The 21,366-nt window shown below is 41.9% G+C and overlaps 1 protein-coding gene and 1 long non-coding RNA gene across 2 annotated transcripts in view; both read left to right on the top strand.

Moving 5' to 3' along the window:
- LOC311142735 overlaps window positions 1–13,224 on the top strand; it is a 215,420-nt gene extending 202,196 nt beyond the window's left edge. Inside the window, exons 2-3 of the long non-coding RNA XR_014614373.1 lie at window positions 8,109–8,297; window positions 13,108–13,224. This is a non-coding gene — a long non-coding RNA (uncharacterized lncRNA). The remainder of the gene's footprint in view (window positions 1–8,108; window positions 8,298–13,107) is intronic.
- A 5,705-nt stretch (window positions 13,225–18,929) lies between these two features.
- Window positions 18,930–20,317, top strand: LOC311141013 (NLR family CARD domain-containing protein 3-like; the record flags this gene model as incomplete). The annotated part of the gene is made up of 2 exons (XM_084176291.1): window positions 18,930–19,843; window positions 20,128–20,317. Exons 1-2 carry the CDS (start codon window positions 18,972–18,974, stop codon window positions 20,315–20,317), a joined length of 1,062 nt encoding a protein of 353 aa, XP_084032417.1. The 5' UTR covers window positions 18,930–18,971.
- Between the last annotated feature and the right edge of the window lie 1,049 nt (window positions 20,318–21,366).

The following is a 21,366-nucleotide window of genomic DNA, read 5'->3' as shown; positions in this document are numbered from 1 at the left end:
AGAGGTATCCTCATACCTTGTTCCCCCAAACTGTTATTACTGAATGATAATTCACCACTGTCATTACAGCAAAGACGTATAATGTTGTCAGGTTGGACAGCAGCTAAAAAGATGTTGGAACTAAGATGGCAACCACCACACCTCATTGGATCAGCACTTTTATAGATATCATTTATTTAGAACTATCCACTGCTAGGATCCATGGGGCTAGCCAAACAACAATTGCAGCTGAAACCAAAAAATAACTCCTGTAGTGGGTTTTACCCAACAGATTGACCTGTTCATTATCATTTTTGTGCAAATGTGTACCTTGATTTAGTATTTAATTTAATGGAGATCAGGTTGGGTGTGTTGGGGTGGTCCCAGGAGGGGTTGGAGGGTGGGTTGGGGTGGTCCCAGGAGGGGTTGGAGGGTGGGTTGGGGTGGTCCCAGGAGGGGTTGGAGGGTGGGTTGGGGTGGTCCCAGGAGGGGTTGGAGGGTGGGTTGGGGTGGTCCCAGGAGGGGTTGGAGGGTGGGTTGGGGTGGTCCCAGGAGGGGTTGGAGGGTGCGTTGGGGTGGTCCCAGGAGGGGTTGGAGGGTGGGTTGGGGTGGTCCCAGGAGGGTTTGGAGGGTGTGTTGAGGTGATCCCAGGAGGGGTTGGAAGGTGGGTTGGGGTGGTCCCAGGAGGGGTTGGAGGGTGGGTTGGGGTGGTCCCAGGAGGGGTTGGAGGGTGGGTTGGGGTGGTCCCAGGAGGGGTTGGAGGGTGGGCTGATGCAGCTGAGGTGGATGATTGTATATGTGGTTTATTATAATTGTATTTATCTGCAATAACTCGTTTCCATAATATACTGATATATATTTTAACAGTATTGTGTCTCTAGCTGTATAACCATTCCTGCTGCTATTTGTTCTGAGATATATTTTAACAGTATTGTGTTTCTAGCTGTATAACCATTCCTGCTGCTATTTGTTCTTGTCTGTGTTCCTTTCAAATAAATAAAAAGTTGATCACAGAGTTTCAACTGAAAATCAGAGACAGGGAAATCAAGTCACATGCTTCCACTGTGGCATGGTGGGACATCAAGTATCAACATGCTGGTGGAAGGACATGGATTGTCCAGTCTGTGGTAAAAAGGGACATCAGGCTTCTACATGCTGGTGGAAGGACATGGATTGTCCAGCCTGTGGTAAAAAGGGCCACATCGAACAAGTCAGCAAGTCACCCATCCCTGCACTATAGCAAGGTGTGCAAACATGGTTGATAAATAAACGCTTGATAAATAGTGCATAAACTATTGTAAAGGATTAATTGCATGAAGAAATATTCGTGGAAATATATATTTTTTGTAACTTAAAAAAAAGTTAATTCTACAAAGTAAAAATAAAATCGCCCTATATCCTATTTCTGTTTCCCTTACAATAAAAACATTACAGTATAATCCATCTGATCAACTTTATTTGTAGATTCAATTAGTAATAGAGTTATAGTACTTAATAAAGTCCATTTAGAGTTTATTTTGACAAAGTAGAATGAAAAATATAATAATAATAATACTACTACTACTACTACTACTACTACTACTACTAATAATAATAATAATAATAATAATAATAATAATAATAATAATAATAATATAACCAGCCAGGTGTTCAGGTGAAATTATTTGCTGTATTTCTAAACAAAAGCACCAGTGCATGAACAATTATAAAGGATTAACTCCATCAATAAATATTTGTGGAAATATATTCATGACAAGATATACAAACAATAATGTGTTGATTGTATCAGACACTGTACCGAGCCTTTACACATGAACCAATCACGTCTTCTCTTTATGCTTCTGGTCCACAGTCAGCACACAGCTTCGGGGCTTTGTGTGAGCAAGCCCCACAAACAAATCGGTTGCCCTGCACACAGTTTTTATGGGACTTTTTCCTTCCGCACTTACTTACTTGACATTGTGTCTCCTTTTTCCCCAGTGGGAGCTGTGGTTCTTGGGGAAGAGGGAGAACAGGACCTGCTGTCTTGACATTGTGTATTTTTCCCCAGTGGGAGCTGTGGTGCTTGGGGAAGAGGGAGAACAGGACCTGCTGTCTTGACATTGTGTATTTTTCCCCAGTGGGAGCTGTGGTGCTTGGGGAAGAGGGAGAGCAGGACCTGCTGTTTTGGCATTCTGTCTTTTTTGGGGGGGCTCCACGTGTCTCAAAACCACAGTCTCAGACAGTCTCTCACCCGGCTGATCTGGTTTCCTCTTTCCCCAGATATGGAAAGACACTGAGCAAGTTGGTTTCGACATCGGCGGCTAACCAAAACTGAAGTCACATGCATCATTATCAGTTTCTATCTGGTTTCTGTTGGCCATTCATCCATTGACGACAGAATATTATGTTACTCGTTGTTGCTTAGTAGCCAGAGCAATGCTGGCACTAGAGTGGTCATGTGCTAAATGAATGAACAGCAGGGATATTGTTGAGAAAAGTGACATTTGGAAATAGAGCTGCACCTCTTGAATGTTGAGAGTTATTTGATAAAGGTAAGTGTCATAGAAACTGCAGAATATGCTCTTTCAGATACAGCACTATATAGAAATCAAAATGTTTTACCTGCATGTGACTCTGAAGGAGGATTTGATAAAGAGATGCTCCTTTCCCTGCATCTGTCAATTACAAGATGCGTCCATCTCTTCATGTACAATTTGACCACTGATAATATTGTCACTCATCAGATTATTGTCAATGTAATCTGGTCTATAGGCTAACTCTTATCATGTGTGAAATTAGTTGAGGTATAGTTCAGGTGTAGTTTTGATGGGCCGGCTGTGAGGCTTACTGGCATCAGTTTGTTTCCCGCTCATCAACTTTGATAGAGTCAAGGATATTATTCTAAAGGCCTTCTGCAACATGTAGCATGTTTTCATTTCCCACAATACATTTGATTAGTAATAGAGTTATAGAAAATAAATCCGTCCCATTTACAAAGGCGTGTGGTCAAATGATTTGCTGCTGATAAACAGGCATAACACAAACTCTTCATTACACTATTGTTCTAAATGAATTCAACATCTGCACCCTCCTTATCATTCAGTTGGGCCTAATTTGGGCCTAATTTAAATTCAGTTGTGAAGTAAGGTGCACAATTATTACCCATTCATCCATTTGTCATTTATTCAGTGAGGAAAGAGACTCATTAGTGGCGCATTGTCTTGGCAGATTAAGTTGGGAATAGGTGTGAAAACAACGGGTAACAAGGCATAGAATACTTTTCTGTTTGTGATAAAAAAATTCGGACAAAAGAGCAGTGTAAAATACAAACATTAAGGAAAAGTCAGGGAGCAGGACATATGTTTATTTGGGGTCTGATTCTAGTGTTAAAAGGCAATTCCACCACTTTTCAACCTCATATTCATCCTCTCAGCACCAAAACAGTATCTATATTTCAGAAAACAGCATGTTTCTATGATCTGTCATTAAAAAGATAAAAACAAAAGTATTTTAAAAATGAACCCGTCCTCCTATAGCCCTTCCCACCAGCCTCCTCTGGGAAATGTCTCTGTTCTGGTAAAAGAGAAGTAGATAGTACCACATCTTGTTTCTGTTGTATCTACATGTTTCTACATTAAACCACAGGTCCTGTTCTTGAGACTGATGGGGAAGAGTGGGGTGGAAAGGCTTTTGCAACACTACTTTAGTTAGCACAACCTTGTGACTAATTTTACTTCCTGTTTGAGATACTTGGGGGAAATTCAATGTTATCTTTCTACCTTCCCAATACCTTCCCCATGTCTCATATTCACTGTTATCTTTCTACCTTCCCAATACCCTCCCCATGTCTCATATTCACTGTTATCTTTCAACCTTCCCAATACCTTCCCCATGTCTCATATTCACTGTTATCTTTCAACCTTCCCAATACCTTCCCCCCATGTCTCATATTCACTGTTATCTTTCAACCTTCCCAATACCTTCCCCATGTCTCATATTCACTGTTATCTTTCAACCTTCCCAATACCTTCCCCATGTCTCATATTCACTGTTATCTTTCAACCTTCCCAATACCTTCCCCCCATGTATCATATTCGCTGTTATCTTTCTACCTTCTCAATACCTTCCCCCAGCTTAGAGATGGCTTGATGTGGTGTGCAGCATAGAGTGTATAGTCCTTTAGTCTCTATGGGCCAGATGGTAGTGTACAGTTCAGAGATGGCTTGATGTGGTGAGCAGTATAGAGTGCATAGTCCTTTAGTCTCTATGGACCAGATGGTAGTGTACAGTTCAGAGATGGCTTGATGTGGTGAGCAGCATAGAGTGTATAGTCCTTTAGTCTCTATGGGCCAGATGGTAGTGTACAGTTCAGAGATGGCTTGATGTGGTGTGCAGCATAGAGTGTATAGTCCTTTAGTCTCTATGGGCCAGATGGTAGTGTACAGTTCAGAGATGGCTTGATGTGGTGAGCAGCATAGAGTGTATAGTCCTTTAGTCTCTATGGGCCAGATGGCCAGTTGGTGAGGGCTACAGCATGGGGAAAGAAACTGTTCAGATGGGGGTCTATAACATCCAATCACATAGGTTTACAGCAGCTGACAGTTGCAACATCATTGCTAATAATGCAAACTGCCTTGGTTTAGATAAAGACAAGCTCTGTACAGATGTAGGATCTTAATTTAATCAGCATGTTGCAGGAGAACTAAAACTTGTTGTGTATTTGAGGTTTAAAAAGGCTTCTGAAGTTTGTAATTTCCCATTTTCCACCTTTCCCTTTTGGAAAATGTCAATTATCCACATAATAATTCAAATGTCATGTTGCTTCAGGATTATTTTCCTGCTGTAGCAAACGGGCTCAAATTAAGATCCTACATCTGTAGCAATATACCTGTCTTTAATGTACATGGCTATATTAGGAGGACATGATTCTCTTTACACCATTGTTTTTTGATCATTTGACATATTTTATTTACTGTTGTTTAGGCTGGTTGAATGAGTTCCCTATGAGAGGCTACTTCATCTGCAAGAAAACAGGAGGCCGCACCAGTTTCCTCATATGAAATTAAAAGTAAGTGTGTAGCCTACGCAGTTACACAATGGCTGTTGAAACTGTGGGACACATTTCTCGGCAACATTAGAAGCCGGATAAATGTGTTGATTTGAAGGAAAGACGGGCAGACTCTGGTAAGTCTAGGCTACATAGAACTATTATATTAGAAAATTAGGTCGTTTACAGACATTCAATAGTCAGAGTAGGTTTGATATATGATCACATATCATGCTGACCAACCTGATGGTCTCTGTTGGAAATGTGAAACATATCATGCCTAGGCTACATGCTCTGTCCTGCTACTGGTAGGCCTGTAACGTTATGGGAACTGATCTGAACAGGTTTAGGCTGGTCATCTAGGATATGTAGGCTATAGCTGAGGTATAGACCTCCATCTGTATCAGGACTAGGCCCCTGCTACTGTTACTGTTATAACGTTATGGGAACTGATCTGAACAGGTTTAGGCTGGTCATCTAGGCTATAGCTGAGGTATAGACCTCCATCTGTATCAGGACTAGGCCCCTGCTACTGTTACTGTTATAACGTTATGGGAACTGATCTGAACAGGTTTAGGCTGGTCATCTAGGATATGTAGGCTATAGCTGAGGTATAGACCTCCATCTGTATCAGGACTAGGCCCCTGCTACTGTTACTGTTATAACGTTATGGGAACTGATCTGAACAGGTTTAGGCTGGTCATCTAGGATATGTAGGCTATAGCTGAGGTATAGACCACCATCTGCATATCACTAACAAACCACTATTATATATTATAACCTAGCCTACTTGACATAATATAAAATCTCCTACTTGTTGCAAAAATACTTTCTGAATGTATCAATGATTTCCCCTCAGATCAATCATGCCCGTTTTAGCCCTTCTGTCTACATTCTCAGATACGTTTAGAAAATAACAGATTGAAAGAAATAGTTTAATTTTAATAAATACACATTAGCCTGAGAGAGTGGAAGGGCTGAGAGGAATGTGGCATTGTGTTGCTGCACTGTCTATAACTACCTTAACAAACAGTAACAGGAAGATGAGGTGAAAAATATCAGTTACGACTACATGTTGTTACAGGCTTTGGTATTTCCATTTATATTTTGAGGTTGGACGTTAGCACGTTGGCCGCACCTCTTGTCGCCACCTCAATAGACAGTATGCTTATGCCTGTGCTGGCTCGTCATCTCTTTAGTCAGAAGGGTTCCATCTGTTATGTGATATTTAAGAGCAGCTGGTCCAGTGTTCTGGTTGGCCTTAGAGATGTTAGAAGACTGGCACCTCTTTGTAGCTCTGCTTCTTTAAGTTGATGAACAAAGTCTTTCTGTCTTGTATCTCCCAAGGTTTGGTCTGGTTTGGTCTGGTTTGGTCTGGTTTGTTTTGGTCTGGTTTGGTTTGGTTTGGTTTGGTCTGGTCTGGTTTGTTTGGTCTGGTCTGGTTTGGTCTGGTTTGGTCTGGTTTGGTTTGGTCTGGTTTGTTCTGGTCTGGTCTGGTTTGGTCTGGTCTGGTTTGGTCTGTTCTGGTTTGGTTTGGTTTGGTTTGCTCCACTAGTTTGGAGGGTTTTTATTTCAGATGTCTTCGTCTGGAGCCACTTCAATGGGCACTCATGGTGGGAGTCTTTTAGGTACCACTTTCTTGTTGCTAGTCAACATTCAGTGGACACTAGGGATTGGACGATTAATATCGGAGCTCCGATGCACCGTTGCAGTTTTCAAAGCACTACTGATTCGACACAACGTATAATAATAATAATAATAATATGCCATTTAGAAGACGCTTTTATCCAAAGCGACTTACAGTCATGCATGCATACATTTTTGTGTATGGGTGGTCCCGGGGATCGAACACACTACCCTGGCGTTACAAGCGCCATGCTCTACCAATTGAGCTACAGAGGACCACGTATCAATGCTTGTATCAAAGTAACAATACTATGTAATACTGCTGGAATCTTTGTGTTTTTATCTGTACTGAACAAAAATATAAACGCAACATGTAAAGTGTTGGTCCCATGTTTCATGAGCTGAAATAAAAGATTCCAGAAATGTTCCATTCGCACAAAAAGCTTATTTCTCTCAAATTTTGTGCACAAATTTGTTAACATCCCTGTTAGTGAGCATTTCTCAGTTGCCAAGATAATCCATCCACCTGACAGGGGTGGAATATCAAGAAGCTGATTAAACAGCATGATAATTGCACAGGTACACCTTAATAATAATAATAACAATAAAAGGCCACTCGAAAATGTGCAGTTTTCTCACACAACACAATGCCACAGATGTCTCAGGTTTTGAGGGAGCGTGCCATTGGCATGCTGACTGCAGGAATGTCCACCAGAGCTGTTGCCAGAGAATTGAATGTTAATTTCTCTACCATAAGCTGCCTCCAATGTCGTTTTAGAGAATTTGGCAGTACGTCCAACCGGCCTCACAAAATGCGAGAGATCTCACTGATTTCTCCCTGGTGCCAGTGCTTTTTTTTTTGATGCAAAGTCTCTTTCAAACACGGACCTCTACTGGACACCTTATTTACACATTTAGTTTGATGTCTTCCAGTTTGTAGCCCCTGAATGGGAGCTCAGCAGGTAGGGACGGGGATTGGGATTTCCCATTGTTGTTTAAATAATGTGTTTTATTTATGATAATCTTCTGTATTTAGTATCCTAAATAATACCACAGATGCATCGTTTTTGAAAACATAACTAACTAAATGTTGTTTATTAGTCCTCAAATCTATCCATTGCGTTTTCTGCAAAATTTGTTGAAAGCCCCAAAGCGTTCAGAAAGCCTCTGTTTCCCACCACTAGTGGACACCCCCATGAGTGTCTTTCAGAACCCCTCTTAAACCACCTGTTTCGTTTTGGTTGTTGTTAGTGACTCTTTGTTAGTTCCTTCTTCTGTTTGAGAGACAATGTTTTATTTCTTGTTGAGGAACGTAACAATGTTCATGTGATTAAATTAAATCACCCGACTGTTTGGATATGTCTGTTAGTAAATGTTTAATTTCTAAGAGATCATGAGTAAAAGAGAAAAATTGACATTCTAGAATGAGTTGTCACTGTGTTCACCACAACCAACATGCTGCATCTCTGTTTAGGGGTCAGTGGTCTAAAATGAGTCTCTCTGGGGAGAGAGAGGAGGGGGTCCCTGCCTCTAAAATGAGTCTCTCTAGGGAGAGAGAGGAGGGGGGCCCTGCCTCTAAAATGAGTCTCTCTGGAGAGAGAGAGGAGGGGGGCCCTGCCTCTAAAATGCGTCTCTCTGGGGAACATGACACCAAAGCTAAGAGGTGAGATAACAATTATATTAAGAATTTATTATGTTTATTTCCAAAACGCTATTTCCCCCAAAAAAAATCACATTTGTGTTTAAAAAAAATATATAATTTATTGCTGATATTACTTTTCTCAGATTTGTAATTCATAGATTTTAAATGTGCATGCATTTTTTTTGTTGTTGTTTGCAAAACACTACATTTCCATTGTTCAGCTAGAATAAAATGTTTATATCCTGTATATATGACTGTGATATGTGGTTGTCTCACCTAGCTATTGTAAGATGAATGCACTTACAGATGCCATATCTTAATTTGACCCAGTTTCTCTCAGCAGGAAAATAATCCTGCAGCATCCTGCAGCAACAGGAAATGTGAATTATATTATGTGGATTATAATTAATGGAAATTTTTTGTAGGGGTTGATACATTTTTCATTATAGCAAAATAAGTCTGACAAAAGTGAAGTGGAAATTATAAACTTTAGCAGCCTTTTTAAACCTTGAATACATTACAAGTATGCATTTCCTGCTGTCTGGGAAAATTCATTTTCAAATTTCAACAAAAAAAAAGAGAAAAGTAAAAAGAAAGTAAAGTAAAAGAGAACAACGGCACTGAGTTTGAAGGTAGGCCTTGAAATAAATTCACAGGTACACCTCCAATTGACTCAAATGATGTCAATTAGAATATGAGAAGCTTCTGAAGCCATGACATCATTTTCTGGAATTTTCCAAGCTGTTTAAAGGCACAGTCAACTTAGTGTATAAAAACTTCTGACCCACTGGAATTGAGATACAGTGAATTATAAGTGAAATAATCTGTCTGTAAACAACTGTTGGAAAAATGATTGTGTCATGCACAAAGTAGATGTCCTTACCGACTTGCCAAAAATATAGGTTGTTAACAAGGAATTTGTGGAGAGGTTGAAAAACGAGTTTTAATGATTCCAACCTAAGTGTATGTAAACTTCCGACTTCAACTGTATGGAACCAATAAAAGTAATATATATTTTTGGGTTCAGTGAAGAAGAACCTCTATAGTTCTGATCAACGAAAGGTGAATGTTTTGAGGATGTGAACCCAGCAGCCCTCCAGGTCAGATCAAGCCCGCCTGTTTTTTCCAGCGCCCGGCACGGGATTCGAACCAGCCACCTTTCTGCCATAGGTCCAACTCCTGCCACAGCTCCAACTCCTTAGCCGCTGGGCGAAAACCTGAGTTACTCTTCAGAAATAAGCATCAGTTAATCTGCCAAAATGAAGACAACATGCTATGCAGACATTAATGGCATCACTTATACATAATTATTATACAGAAATCATTGCCAAAAGCACAAGACATACGGTTGCATGTAGGTCTATATTATTTATGGATTGATCATATAGAAATATAGAAATATTATTTTTAACTACTCCAAAGCAATTACATGTGGTGCAGGAACCACTGACTCACTGCATTATTATATAGTATTATCAAGACACCTGCTGTTAATTCTTAACTGGTTAGGACAGCTCATGAGGTGTCCTAAATATCTGCCGACTAGGTGGGACTAGAGGCTTCATGCATAGCTTTAATTTATACCCATAAGTGTAAAATGTCTTTATTCTCAGCACTTATACGACCAATGTTCTACTCTGAGACACTTTGTGGATATGGGCCCAGATCTCAAAATATTGTTATAAAAAAACTTTGAATGTTTGTTTTACATATAAAAATAAATAAATATTACTAATGTAAGCCAGTGTAAAGACTGGGTTATGTATGCGCTCACTAACTGTAAGTCGCTCTGGATAAGAGCGTCTGCTAAGTGATTAAAATGTAAATGTAAATGTATTGTGTTGCACTGCTCATGTCCGCGTTCTGGAACTGTCCGCGTCCACGTCCAGAACTGTCCGCGTCCCCGTACAGATCTGCCCGCGTCCACGTACGGTTTGGCGCCAAGCATATTGTCCAGTTACGCGCAGAGTGGGCTGAGGTGATGTTGGGGAATAACGACGGAGTTTGTTACAGTGTTGAGACGCCAAAGTTTATTGTTCAATTAGCTTTTTTGCGTAATGGTCAGTGACAGTATGAGTGTAGCCAGATCCTTTTCACTCGCTATTCTTGGTTAATTGTGTGGTTCACCGGATTCGTCATCATCCTCGAGGGACAGACGAACGACCTGCTAGCTAGCCAAGCTAGTCGGTACAGCTAGCTAAGCTAGCTACTCTACCAGCAGCATCCTAGTTATCCTAGCTACCACTACATCATCACCGGCTGCCTGCATTTCTTGTGGACCGATGGAGCTCCCTGGTTGTTTCTTCCACCTGTTAAATACCGTGAAGGGCTTCTCCCTCTCTCGTTGACGGATGCTGGCTACCTACCATCCCTCTGTCCGGTTCTCCTCTCTTCACTAGATGGACGGTAACTTTAGTGTTTAACCCCTCTGTGTCCAAGGACTGAACTTTTGAATATTATTTTCGGGGCGCCTCATGTGACATTTTTTACAACGTTTATTTCGGATAAAATTAGTTCATTGCATCCGCCATGGAGCCCAGTTTCATAATATTACCTTCTGTCCCTGGTTATGAAGTAATCGCGAAAAAACAGGCCTTATGTTTGGGCATTTTTCACCCTACCAGCTCTTATTAGTTCTATTGAGCTCCGTGACACCGACTCGCCTTCAGAACGTTCTATTCCCAGCCCATTGTTCTGCGTCACAATGCCAGCTTCACTATTGTTATCAATGAGACCTGCCTGCGTTAACCCTGTAGGTTTACCTCAGGTAACTGATTATTACCAAGGTTTCGGCTACTTAGTGAGCGTTAACCCTGTAGGTTTACCTCAGGTAACTTATTATTAACAAGGTTACGGCTACTTGGTGAGCGTTAACCCTGTAGGTTTACCTCAGGTAACTTATTATTACCAAGGTTACAGCTACTTGGTGAGCGTTAACCCTGTAGGTTTACCTCAGGTAACTTATTATTACCAAGGTTACGGCTACTTGGTGAGCGTTAACCCTGTAGGTTTACCTCAGGTAACTTATTATTAACAAGGTTACGGCTACTTGGTGAGCGTTAACCCTGTAGGTTTACCTCAGGTAACTTATTATTACCAAGGTTACAGCTACTTGGTGAGCGTTAACCCTGTAGGTTTACCTCGGGTAACTTATTATTACCAAGGTTACAGCTACTTGGTGAGCGTTAACCCTGTAGGTTTACCTCAGGTAACTTATTATTAACAAGGTTACAGCTACTTGGTGAGCGTTAACCCTGTAGGTTTACCTCAGGTAACTTATTATTAACAAGGTTACGGCTACTTGGTGAGCGTTAACCCTGTAGGTTTACCTCAGGTAACTTATTATTACCAAGGTTACAGCTACTTGGTGAGCGTTAACCCTGTAGGTTTACCTCAGGTAACTTATTATTAACAAGGTTACGGCTACTTGGTGAGCGCTAAACCTGTAGGTTTACCTCAGGTAACTTATTATTAACAAGGTTACAGCTACTTGGTGAGCGTTAACCCTGTAGGTTTACCTCAAGTAACTTATTATTAACAAGGTTACAGCTACTTGGTGAGCGTTAACCCTGTAGGTTTACCTCAGGTAACTTATTATTAACAAGGTTACGGTTACTTGGTGAGCGTTAACCCTGTAGGTTTACCGCAGGTAACTTATTATTAACAAGGTTACGGCTACTTGGTGAGCGTTAACCCTGTAGGTTTACCTCAGGTAACTTCTTATTAACAAGGATACGGCTACTTGGTGAGCGTTAACCCTGTAGGTTTACCGCAGGTAACTTATTATTAACAAGGTTACGGCTACTTGGTGAGCGTTAACCCTGTAGGTTTACCTCAGGTAACTTATTTTTAACAAGGTTACAGCTACTTGGTGAGCGTTAACCCTGTAGGTTTACCTCAGGTAACTTATTATTACCAAGGTTACAGCTACTTGGTGAGCGTTAACCCTGTAGGTTTACCTCAGGTAACTTATTATTACCAAGGTTACAGCTAGTTGGTGAGCGTTAACCCTGTAGGTTTACCTCAGGTAATTTATTATTACCAAGGTTACAGCTAGTTGGTGAGCGCTAACCCTGTAGGTTTACCTCAGGTAACTTATTATTAACAAGGTTACAGCTACTTGGTGAGCGTTAACCCTGTAGGTTTACCTCAGGTAACTGATTATTAACAAGGTCACGGCTACTTGGTGAGCGTTAACCCTGTATGTTTACCTCAGGTAACTTATTATTACCAAGGTTACAGCTACTTGGTGAGCGTTAACCCTGTAGGTTTACCTCAGGTAACTTATTATTACCAAGGTTACGGCTACTTGGTGAGCGCGCACACTGTTCACCTGAGTACATGTTGTGGTCACCTATAGTGAGGTGAGACACAGTTTTAGAGGCGATGGCTGGCGGATAGCCATCAAACATTAAACATTTTCTGGTCATGGTTAACCATATTTGTTTTAAGAAAAAAGTGTACAATCTAAACAAAACGCATGTCCCTGTCCTCTTTTTCAAGATGTGGGTGATTTAAACAGCCAGAATACATTTTTTTATTAAGAAATAACCTTTTCTTTGAGGACTTGTTGTTTCTAAAAGGCTGCTGTGTAATTTGATAATTTGATATGCATCGAAGTCTTCGTTCGTAGGCATCAAATTGAGCGAATGCTGCGCAGGTTCATTGAGTTACAAACCAAATGGGTATAATGGGGTGATTGTTGTTGCCTCCCCTGTACATTTCTGAAAATGGATATATAGCGTTTTAGAATGAAACTCTTCTTATGTTTAGTTCCCATCTGAGCTCAGAGTAGTTGAGAGACGTAATGTTTGTCTCTGTTGTGTTGAAGCCCAATCAAGCAGGAGAGACCAGCCTCCCCTGTACCCAGCTGTGTGTCCATGAAGAGTGACAAGTCTATGGATCAACCTATAGTGTTTAGAGAGGGAGCCTTTTCTACTGAACAAAGGTAAGAAGAACTCATGGGTCATGGTCAGTGAGTTAAACAACACTGTCTCTAGTCATTTCTCCTCTCCCATTTTCCCATTTATTTTTGTTGTTTTCATAATCCATAGGCTAAACCTTTTTTCCATTTTCATAGTCCTGAAACAATATTAAACAAACACAACATTCCCTGTGTGTGTGTGTGTGTGTGTGTGTGTCTGTCAGTGAGTGTGTGTGTGTGTGTGTGTGTGTGTGTGTGTGTGTGTGTGTGTGTGTGTGTGTGTGTGTGTGTGTGTGTGTGTGTGTGTGTGTGTGTGTGTGTGTGTGTGTGTGTGTGTGTGTGTGTGTGTCTGTCAGTGAGTGTGTGCACTCCCTGGATGAGGAGATGTAATCTCTATCCTGATTGCCTAGTCATTTTACCCCTACGTACATGTACATATTTCCTAAATTACCTCAACTACCTTATTGTTATTTTATTATGTTACTATTTCCTTTTTTATTTAGATAATTTTTGTGACTTTTTAACTCTGCATTGTTGGGAAAGGGCTCGTAAGTAAGCATTTCACGGTAAAGTGTACCACTGTTGTATTCGGCGCATGTGAGAAATACAATTTGATTTCATTTGAAGCTCATGCGCAGAAATACATCATTGGGTCTAATGGTCGTCTTGTGCTGAACTGCACATGTGCAGGCCGTCAAATCAAAAGCACTCCTTCCATATAAGGTTGTTTATGACTAACATGAAAATGTGTCAGTTTGTTAAACTACTTAAGACAGAACATTTTCAAAATTAACAACTAAGGAAGTCATTTGTATCTCTCATTGCTGGGGGGAGATTATAAGAGGATATGGCCATTAAGTTCAGATCGTTCTTCAAGATGTTCAAATGTTCATAGATGACCAGCAGGGTCAAATAATAATCACTGTGGTTATAGAGGGTGCAACACATCAGCACCTCAGGAGTAAATGTCAGTTGGCTTTTCATAGCCGAGCATTCAGAGGTCGAGACAGCAGGTGTGGTAGAGAGAGAGAGAGGGTCGAAACAGCAGGTTCGGGACAAGGTCGCACGTCCGGTGAACAGGTCAGAGTTCCAGATCCGCAGGCAGACCAGTAGAAACTGGATCAGCAGCATGACAAGGTATCACGTCCGGTGGAGCATGTATCGATACTGATAGGATCGAAAGAAAGGGAGCGCTGCTCTCGGATCAGTTTTCTCCATTCAAATCTTTCCTTAACATTATAATTATTTCACAATACTGACCACGGATCAGCTTCTAGAAAGATATTACTACCTACGGCTGCAAAAATTGAGGTAGTTTATTCTAATGCTTACACAATAAAAATGTACTAAATCACAGATTCGGCACATCATTGGGCACATGTTAGGCTACACATCATTTTATTAATTTTTTTATTTCACCTTTATTTAACCAGGTAAGCCAGTTGAGAACAAGTTCTCATTTACAACTGCGACCTGGCCAAGATAAAGCAAAGCAGTGCGATAAAAACAACACAGAGTTACATATGGGGTAAAAAAACAAAGTCAAAAATACAACAGAAAATATATATACAGTGTGTGCAAATGTAGCAAGTTATGGAGGTAAGGCAATAAATAGGCTATAGTGCAAAAATAATTACAATAGTATTAACACTGGAATGCTAGATGTGCAAGAGATTATGTGCAAATAGAGATACTGGGGTGCAAAAGAGCAAAATAAATAACAATATAGGGATGAGGTAGTTGGGTGGGCTAATTTCAGATGGGCTGTGTACAGGTGCAGTGATCGGTAAGGTGCTCTGACAACTGATGCTTAAAGTTAGTGATGGAGATAAGAGTCTCCAGCTTCAGAGATTTTTGCAATTCGTTCCAGTCATTGGCAGCAGAGAACTGAAAGGAATGGTGGCCAAAGGAGGTGTTGGCTTTGGGAATGACCAGTGAGATATACCTGCTGGAGCGCAGACTACGGGTGGGTGCTGCTATGGTGACCAATGAGCTAAGATAAGGCGGGGATTTGCCTAGCAGTGATTTATAGATGGCCTGGAGCTAGTGGGTTTGACGACGAACATGTAGTGAGGACCAGCCAACAAGAGCGTACAGGTCACAGTGGTGGGTAGTGTATGGGGCTTTGGAGACAAAACGGATGGCACTGTGATAGACTACATCCAATTTGCTGAGTAGAGTGTTGGAGGCTATTTTGTAAATGACATCGCCGAAGTCAAGGATCGGTAGGATTGTCAGTTTTACGAGGGCATGTTTGGCAGCATGAGTGAAGGAGGCTTTGTTGCGAAATAGGAAGCCGATTCTAGATTTAACTTTGGATTGGAGATTATTTATGTGAGTCTGGAAGGAGAGTTTACAATCTAACCAGACACCTAGGTATTTGTAGTTGTCCACATACTCTAGGTCAGACCCGTCGAGAGTGGTGATTCTAGTCGGGTGGGCGGGTGCCAGCAGCGTTCGATTGAAAAGCATGCATTTAGTTTTACTAGTGTTTAAGAGCAGTTGGAGGCTACTGAAGGAGTGTTGTATGGCATTGAAGCTAATTTGGAGGTTTGTTAACACAGTGTCCAATGAAGGGCCAGATGTATACAAAATGGTGTCGTCTGCGTAGAGGTGGATCTGAGAGTCACCAGCAGCAAGAGCGACATCATTGATATACACGGAGAAAAGTGTCGGCCCAAGAATTGAACCCTGTGGCACCCCCATAGAGACTGCCATAGGTCCAGACAACAGGCCCTCCGATTTGACACACTGAACTCTATCTGAGAAGTAGTTGGTGAACCAGGCGAGGCAGTCATTTGAGAAACCAAGGCTATTTAGTCTGCCAATAAGAATGCGGTGGTTGACAGAGTCGAAAGCCTTGGCCAGGTCGATGAAGACGGCTGCACAGTACTGTCTATTATCAATCGCGGTTATAATATCGTTTAGGACCTTGAGCGTGGCTGAAGTGCACCCATCACCAGCTCGGAAACCGGATTGCATAGCGGAGAAGGTACGGTGGTATTCGAAATGGTCGGTGATCTGTTTGTTAACTTGGCTTTCAAATACTTTCGAAAGGCAGGGCAGGATGGATATAGGTCTGTAGCAGTTTGGATCTAGAGTGTCACCCCCTTTGAAGAGGGGGATGACCGCGGCAGCTTTCCAATCTCTGGGGATCTCAGACGTTATGAAAGAGAGGTTGAACAGACTAGTAATAGGGGTTGCGACAATTTCGGCGGCTAGTTTTAGAAAGAAAGGTTCCAGATTTTCTAGCCCAGCTGATTTGTAGGGGTCCAGATTTTGCAGCTCTTTCAAAACGTCTGCTGTCTGAATTTGTGTGAAGGAGAAGCGGGCAAGTTTCAGCGGAGGGTGCAGAGTTGGTGGCCGGGGTAGTGGTAGCCAGATGGAAAGCATGGCCAGCTGTAGCAAAATGCTTGTTGAAATTCTCAATTATTGTAGATTTATCGGTGGTGATAGTGTTTCCTAGCCTCAGTGCAGTGGGCAACTGGGAGGAAGTGCTCTTATTCTCCATGGACTTTACAGTGTCCCAAAACTTTTTGGAGTTAGTGCTACAGGATGCAAATTTCTGTTTGAAAAAGTTTGCCTTTGCTTTCCTGACTGCTTGTGTATATTAGTTCCTAACTTCCCTGAAAAGTTGCATATCGCGGGGGCTATTTGATGCTAATGCAGTACGCCACAGGATGTTTTTGTGCTGGTCAAGGGCAGTCAAGTCTGAGGAGAACCAGGGGCTATATCGGTTCTTAGTTCTGTATTTTTTGAATGGGGCATGTTTATTTAAGATTGAGAGGAAATTACTTTTAAGGAACAACCAGGCATCCTCTACTGACGGAATGAGATCTATATCCATCCAGGATACCTGGGCCAGGTCAATTAGGAAGGCTTTCTCACTAAAGTGTTTTAGGGAGCGTTTGACAGTGATGAGGGGTGGTCGTTTGACCGCGGACCCGTTACGGACGCAGGCAATAAGGCAGTGATCGCTGAGATCCTGGTTGAAGACAGCTGAGGTGTATTTAGAGGGTATGTTAGTCAGGATGATATCTATGAGGGTACCCATGTTTACGGATTTAGGGTTGTACCTGGTAGGTTCGTTGATAATTTGCGTGAGGTTGAGGGCATCTAGTTTGGATTGTAGGATGGCCGGGGTATTAAGCATATCCCAATTTAGGTCACCAAGCAGTACGAACTCTGAGGATAAATGGGGGGCAATCAATTCACATATGGTGTCCAGGGCACAGCTGGGGGCTGAGGGGGGTCTGTAGCAAGCGGCAACAGTGAGAGACTTATTTCTGGAAAGGTGGATTTTTAGAAGTAGAAGCTCAAACTGTTTGGGCACAGACCTGGATAGTATGATAGAGTTCTGCAGGCTATCTCTACAGTAGATTGCAACTCCACCCCCTTTGGCAGTTCTATCTAGATGGAAAATGTTATAGTTGGGGATGGAAATTTCAGAATTTTTGGTGGCCTTCCTGAGCCAGGATTCAGACACTGCTAGAACATCAGGGTTGGCGGAGTGTGCTAACGCAGTGAATAACTCAAACATAGGAAGTAGACTTCTGATATTTACGTGCAAGAAACCAAGACTTTTGCGATTACAGAAGTCAGCAAATGATAGCGCCTGGGGAGTAGGAGTGATACTGGGGGCTGCAGGGCCTGGGTTAGCCTCTACATCACCAGAGGAACAGAGGAGGACTAGAATAAGGATACGGCTAAAGGCTTTAAGAACTGGTCTTCTAGTGCGTTGGGTACATAGAATAAAGGGGGCAGATTTCCGGGTGTTGTAGAAAAGATTCAGGGCATTATGTACAGACAAAGATATGGAAGGATATGAGTAAAGTGGAGCTAAACCTAAGCGTTGGGTAACAATGAAAGAGATAGTATCACTAGAGGCACCAATTGAGTCGGTCTCCGCGTGTATGGGGGGTGGGACAAAGGAGCTATCTAAGGCAGGTTTAGCTGGGCTGGGGGATCTACAGTGAAATAGTACAATTAGAAATAACCGAAACAACAATAAGCTAACCATGTTTGGGCTGAGGCTAAACATAAACAGGATGTAGTACCGTAAAAAGGAACAGTCCAGCAGACATCAGCTGTATAGCTGAGTTATCATAAGGTCCGGTGAACAGCAATAGGATAGTTCGGAGGCTGCTAAAGCACTAGCGAGTAAGAGGCCACGGCTAGCGTGTGCTAGCGTGTGCTAGCGGGCCGGGGCTAGCAGATGGAATCTTCGTGGTCGACGTCGTAACCACATCAGACGATTTCGTCGGCAGACCAGTCGTGTAGGATCGGCGGGGCTCCGTGTCAACACTAGGTGGTCCCGTCCAGTTGACAGAGAGGTAGATAGCCGGGAGATGGGCCTAGCTCAGGATGATTAGCCAGACCACAGCGTCCATTTTGTTGTAGCTAGCTGGTAGCGATGAATCCGGAGTTAAAGGTCCAGTGATTCAGTGATTCCGGCAGAAAAACTGATATGTTCTGGGTCGATAACGCGCTGTGCAGACTGGCCGAATATCCGGTGATTCATATCCAGTGATTAAATAAATCCCGCAGAAAAAAAAAATCCAATGTTCTGGGTGAAATACCGCTAACTGTGGCTAATAGCAAGTAGCTAGTTAGCTGGCTAGCTAGTTTCAACTGGAGATTCTAGATAAAAGGTAAGTCAATAATAGAACCTGGCCAACAGAATCATCTTACACATAAAGACATCAAGGATCCTCCACATAATGTGCCACATTCCAGTCTTCTGTTGGATTTCTGCAATAGTCCTTGAACACATGCTGAAACATAAGAGAGAAGAGATGCCCAAGACTCTGACTGAGATGTACTCACACCTTGTGGTGTTTCATACCAAACAGAAGAATGAAAAGTATCTTGAGAAAGAAGAGACAGGTCCACACTGGAATAAAGAGAGCATTCTGTCACTGGGAAAACTGGCTTTTCAACAGCTTGTGAATGGCAATCTGATTTTCTATGAAGAAGACCTGAAAGAGGCTGGCATTGATGTCAATGAAGCCTCAGTGTACTCAGGATTGTGCACACAGCTCTTTAAAGAGGAATGTGGGCTGTACCAGGTCAAGGTGTACTGCTTCGTTCATCTGAGCATTCAGGAGTTTCTGGCTGCTGTATATGTGTTCCTCTCATTCATCAACAACAATGAGAATCTAATGGCCGAACCTCAAGTTACTGAAGTTACTGTCTACAAGAGTGCTGTGGATAAAGCCTTACAAAGTGAGACAGGAAACCTGGACCTGTTCCTCCGCTTCCTTCTGGGCCTCTCACTGGAGTCCAATCAGAAGCACTTACGAGGTCTACTGACAAAGACAAGAAGCAGCTCACAGAGCCATGAAGAAACAGTCAAGTACATCAAGAAGAAGATCAGGGAGAATCCCTCTCCAGAGAAGTGCATCAACCTGTTCCACTGTCTGAATGAACTGAATGACCATTCTCTTGTGGAGGAGATCCAAAGCTACCTGAGATCAGGAAGTCTCTCAGAAGTCAAACTGTCACCTGCACGGTGGTCAGCTCTGGTCTTTGTGTTGCTGACTTCAGAAAAGGAGCTGGATGTGTTTGACCTGAAGAAATACTCTAGATCAAATGAAGGTCTTCTGAGGCTGCTGCCAGTGGTCAAAGCCTCCAGAGCTGCTCTGTGAGTACATAAAATGACATTTAAGTACTAATCATCAGGAAGAAATATTCAGTTTAGAGAAAAATATATATTTTAATATGTATATAATATATTATATTATATTGGAAAACTTACTGAATCAGTGTATTGGTGTTATAACAATATGACCATACAATTCTAGGAGACAGAAGATGAATCTATATGTTGTTTGAGAGAATAAACCAAATGCATCTGCCATTGTCCTTCTACACTACTGGTGTTAAATTAACAGTGTGTTTGTGAAATCATGATGATCTCTCTGTCAGGCTGTCAGGCTGTGGAGTCACAGAGAAAGGCTGTGCTTCTCTGGTCTCAGCTCTGAGGTCAAACCCCTCACACCTGAGAGAGCTGGATCTGAGTAACAATGACCTGAAGGATTCAGGAGTGAAGCTGCTCTCTGCTGGACTGGGGAATCCCCACTGTAAACTGGAGACTCTGAGGTCAGTATTCCTGTAGTTGGTCAACAAGTGATAACTGTTCACCAGATCCACATGTGTTTACCGGGCACACATAGTCCACACCATATGTGTTTGGACAGTGAAGCTTACAGTTTTACATTTGGTGCTATGCTCCAGCATTTTGGATTTCAGATTGAATGTTTCATTATAGAATGTCACCTTTTATTTGATGTTGATGGTGAGAGGTTAGCATGTTTTGTTGTAGCCTCTGTAACTTTCTCACTCATTATTATTCATGATTCATTCATGATCTTTCTCAATCATGGCATCATCAGGATTCATTCAGTAGTGTTTAGAAACATGTTATCTACTCACAGAAAGAAAATTACTCACCACCAAAGAATAGCAGTGTGGTTTTAATATGATTTGACTCTTTGCAGGCTGTCAGGCTGTCTAGTCACAGAGGAAGGCTGTGCTTCTCTGGTCTCAGCTCTGAAGTCAAACCCCTCACACCTGAGAGAGCTGGATCTGAGTAACAATGACCTGAAGGATTCAGGAGTGAAGCTGCTCTCTGCTGGACTGGGGAATCCCCACTGTAAACTGGAGACTCTGAGGTCAGTATTCCTGTATCACTCAATGAACACACACTCATTGGACACACACACACACACTGGACACACACACACACACACACTGGACACACACAGACACACACATAAGGATTAATTTAGTAGTGTTTAGAAACATGTTATCTACTGTTAATAATGATACATTAATTCATGTATATACAGTACCAGACAAAAGTTTGGACACACCTACTCATTCAAGGGTTTGTCTTTATTTTTACATTTTTTTCCATTGTAGATTAAAAGTGAAGACATCAAAACTATGAAATAACAAATATGGAATAATGTAGTAACCAAAAAAGTGTTAAACAAATGAAAATATATTTTATATTTTTATATCTTCAAATAGCCACCCTTTGACTTGATGACATCTTTGCACACTCTTGGCATTCTCTCAACCAGCTTCACCTGGAATGCTTTTCCAACAGTCTTGAAGGAGTTCCCACATATGCTGAGCCCTTGTTGGCTGCTTTTCCTTCAC

The sequence above is a fragment of the Coregonus lavaretus genome (genome assembly GCF_964263955.1).
Source record: "Coregonus lavaretus genome assembly, chromosome: 2".
Classification (NCBI taxonomy): Eukaryota; Metazoa; Chordata; class Actinopteri; order Salmoniformes; family Salmonidae; genus Coregonus; species Coregonus lavaretus.
Note: the sequence above shows the minus strand (reverse complement) of the source record. Positions and strands in the feature narration are given on the sequence as shown.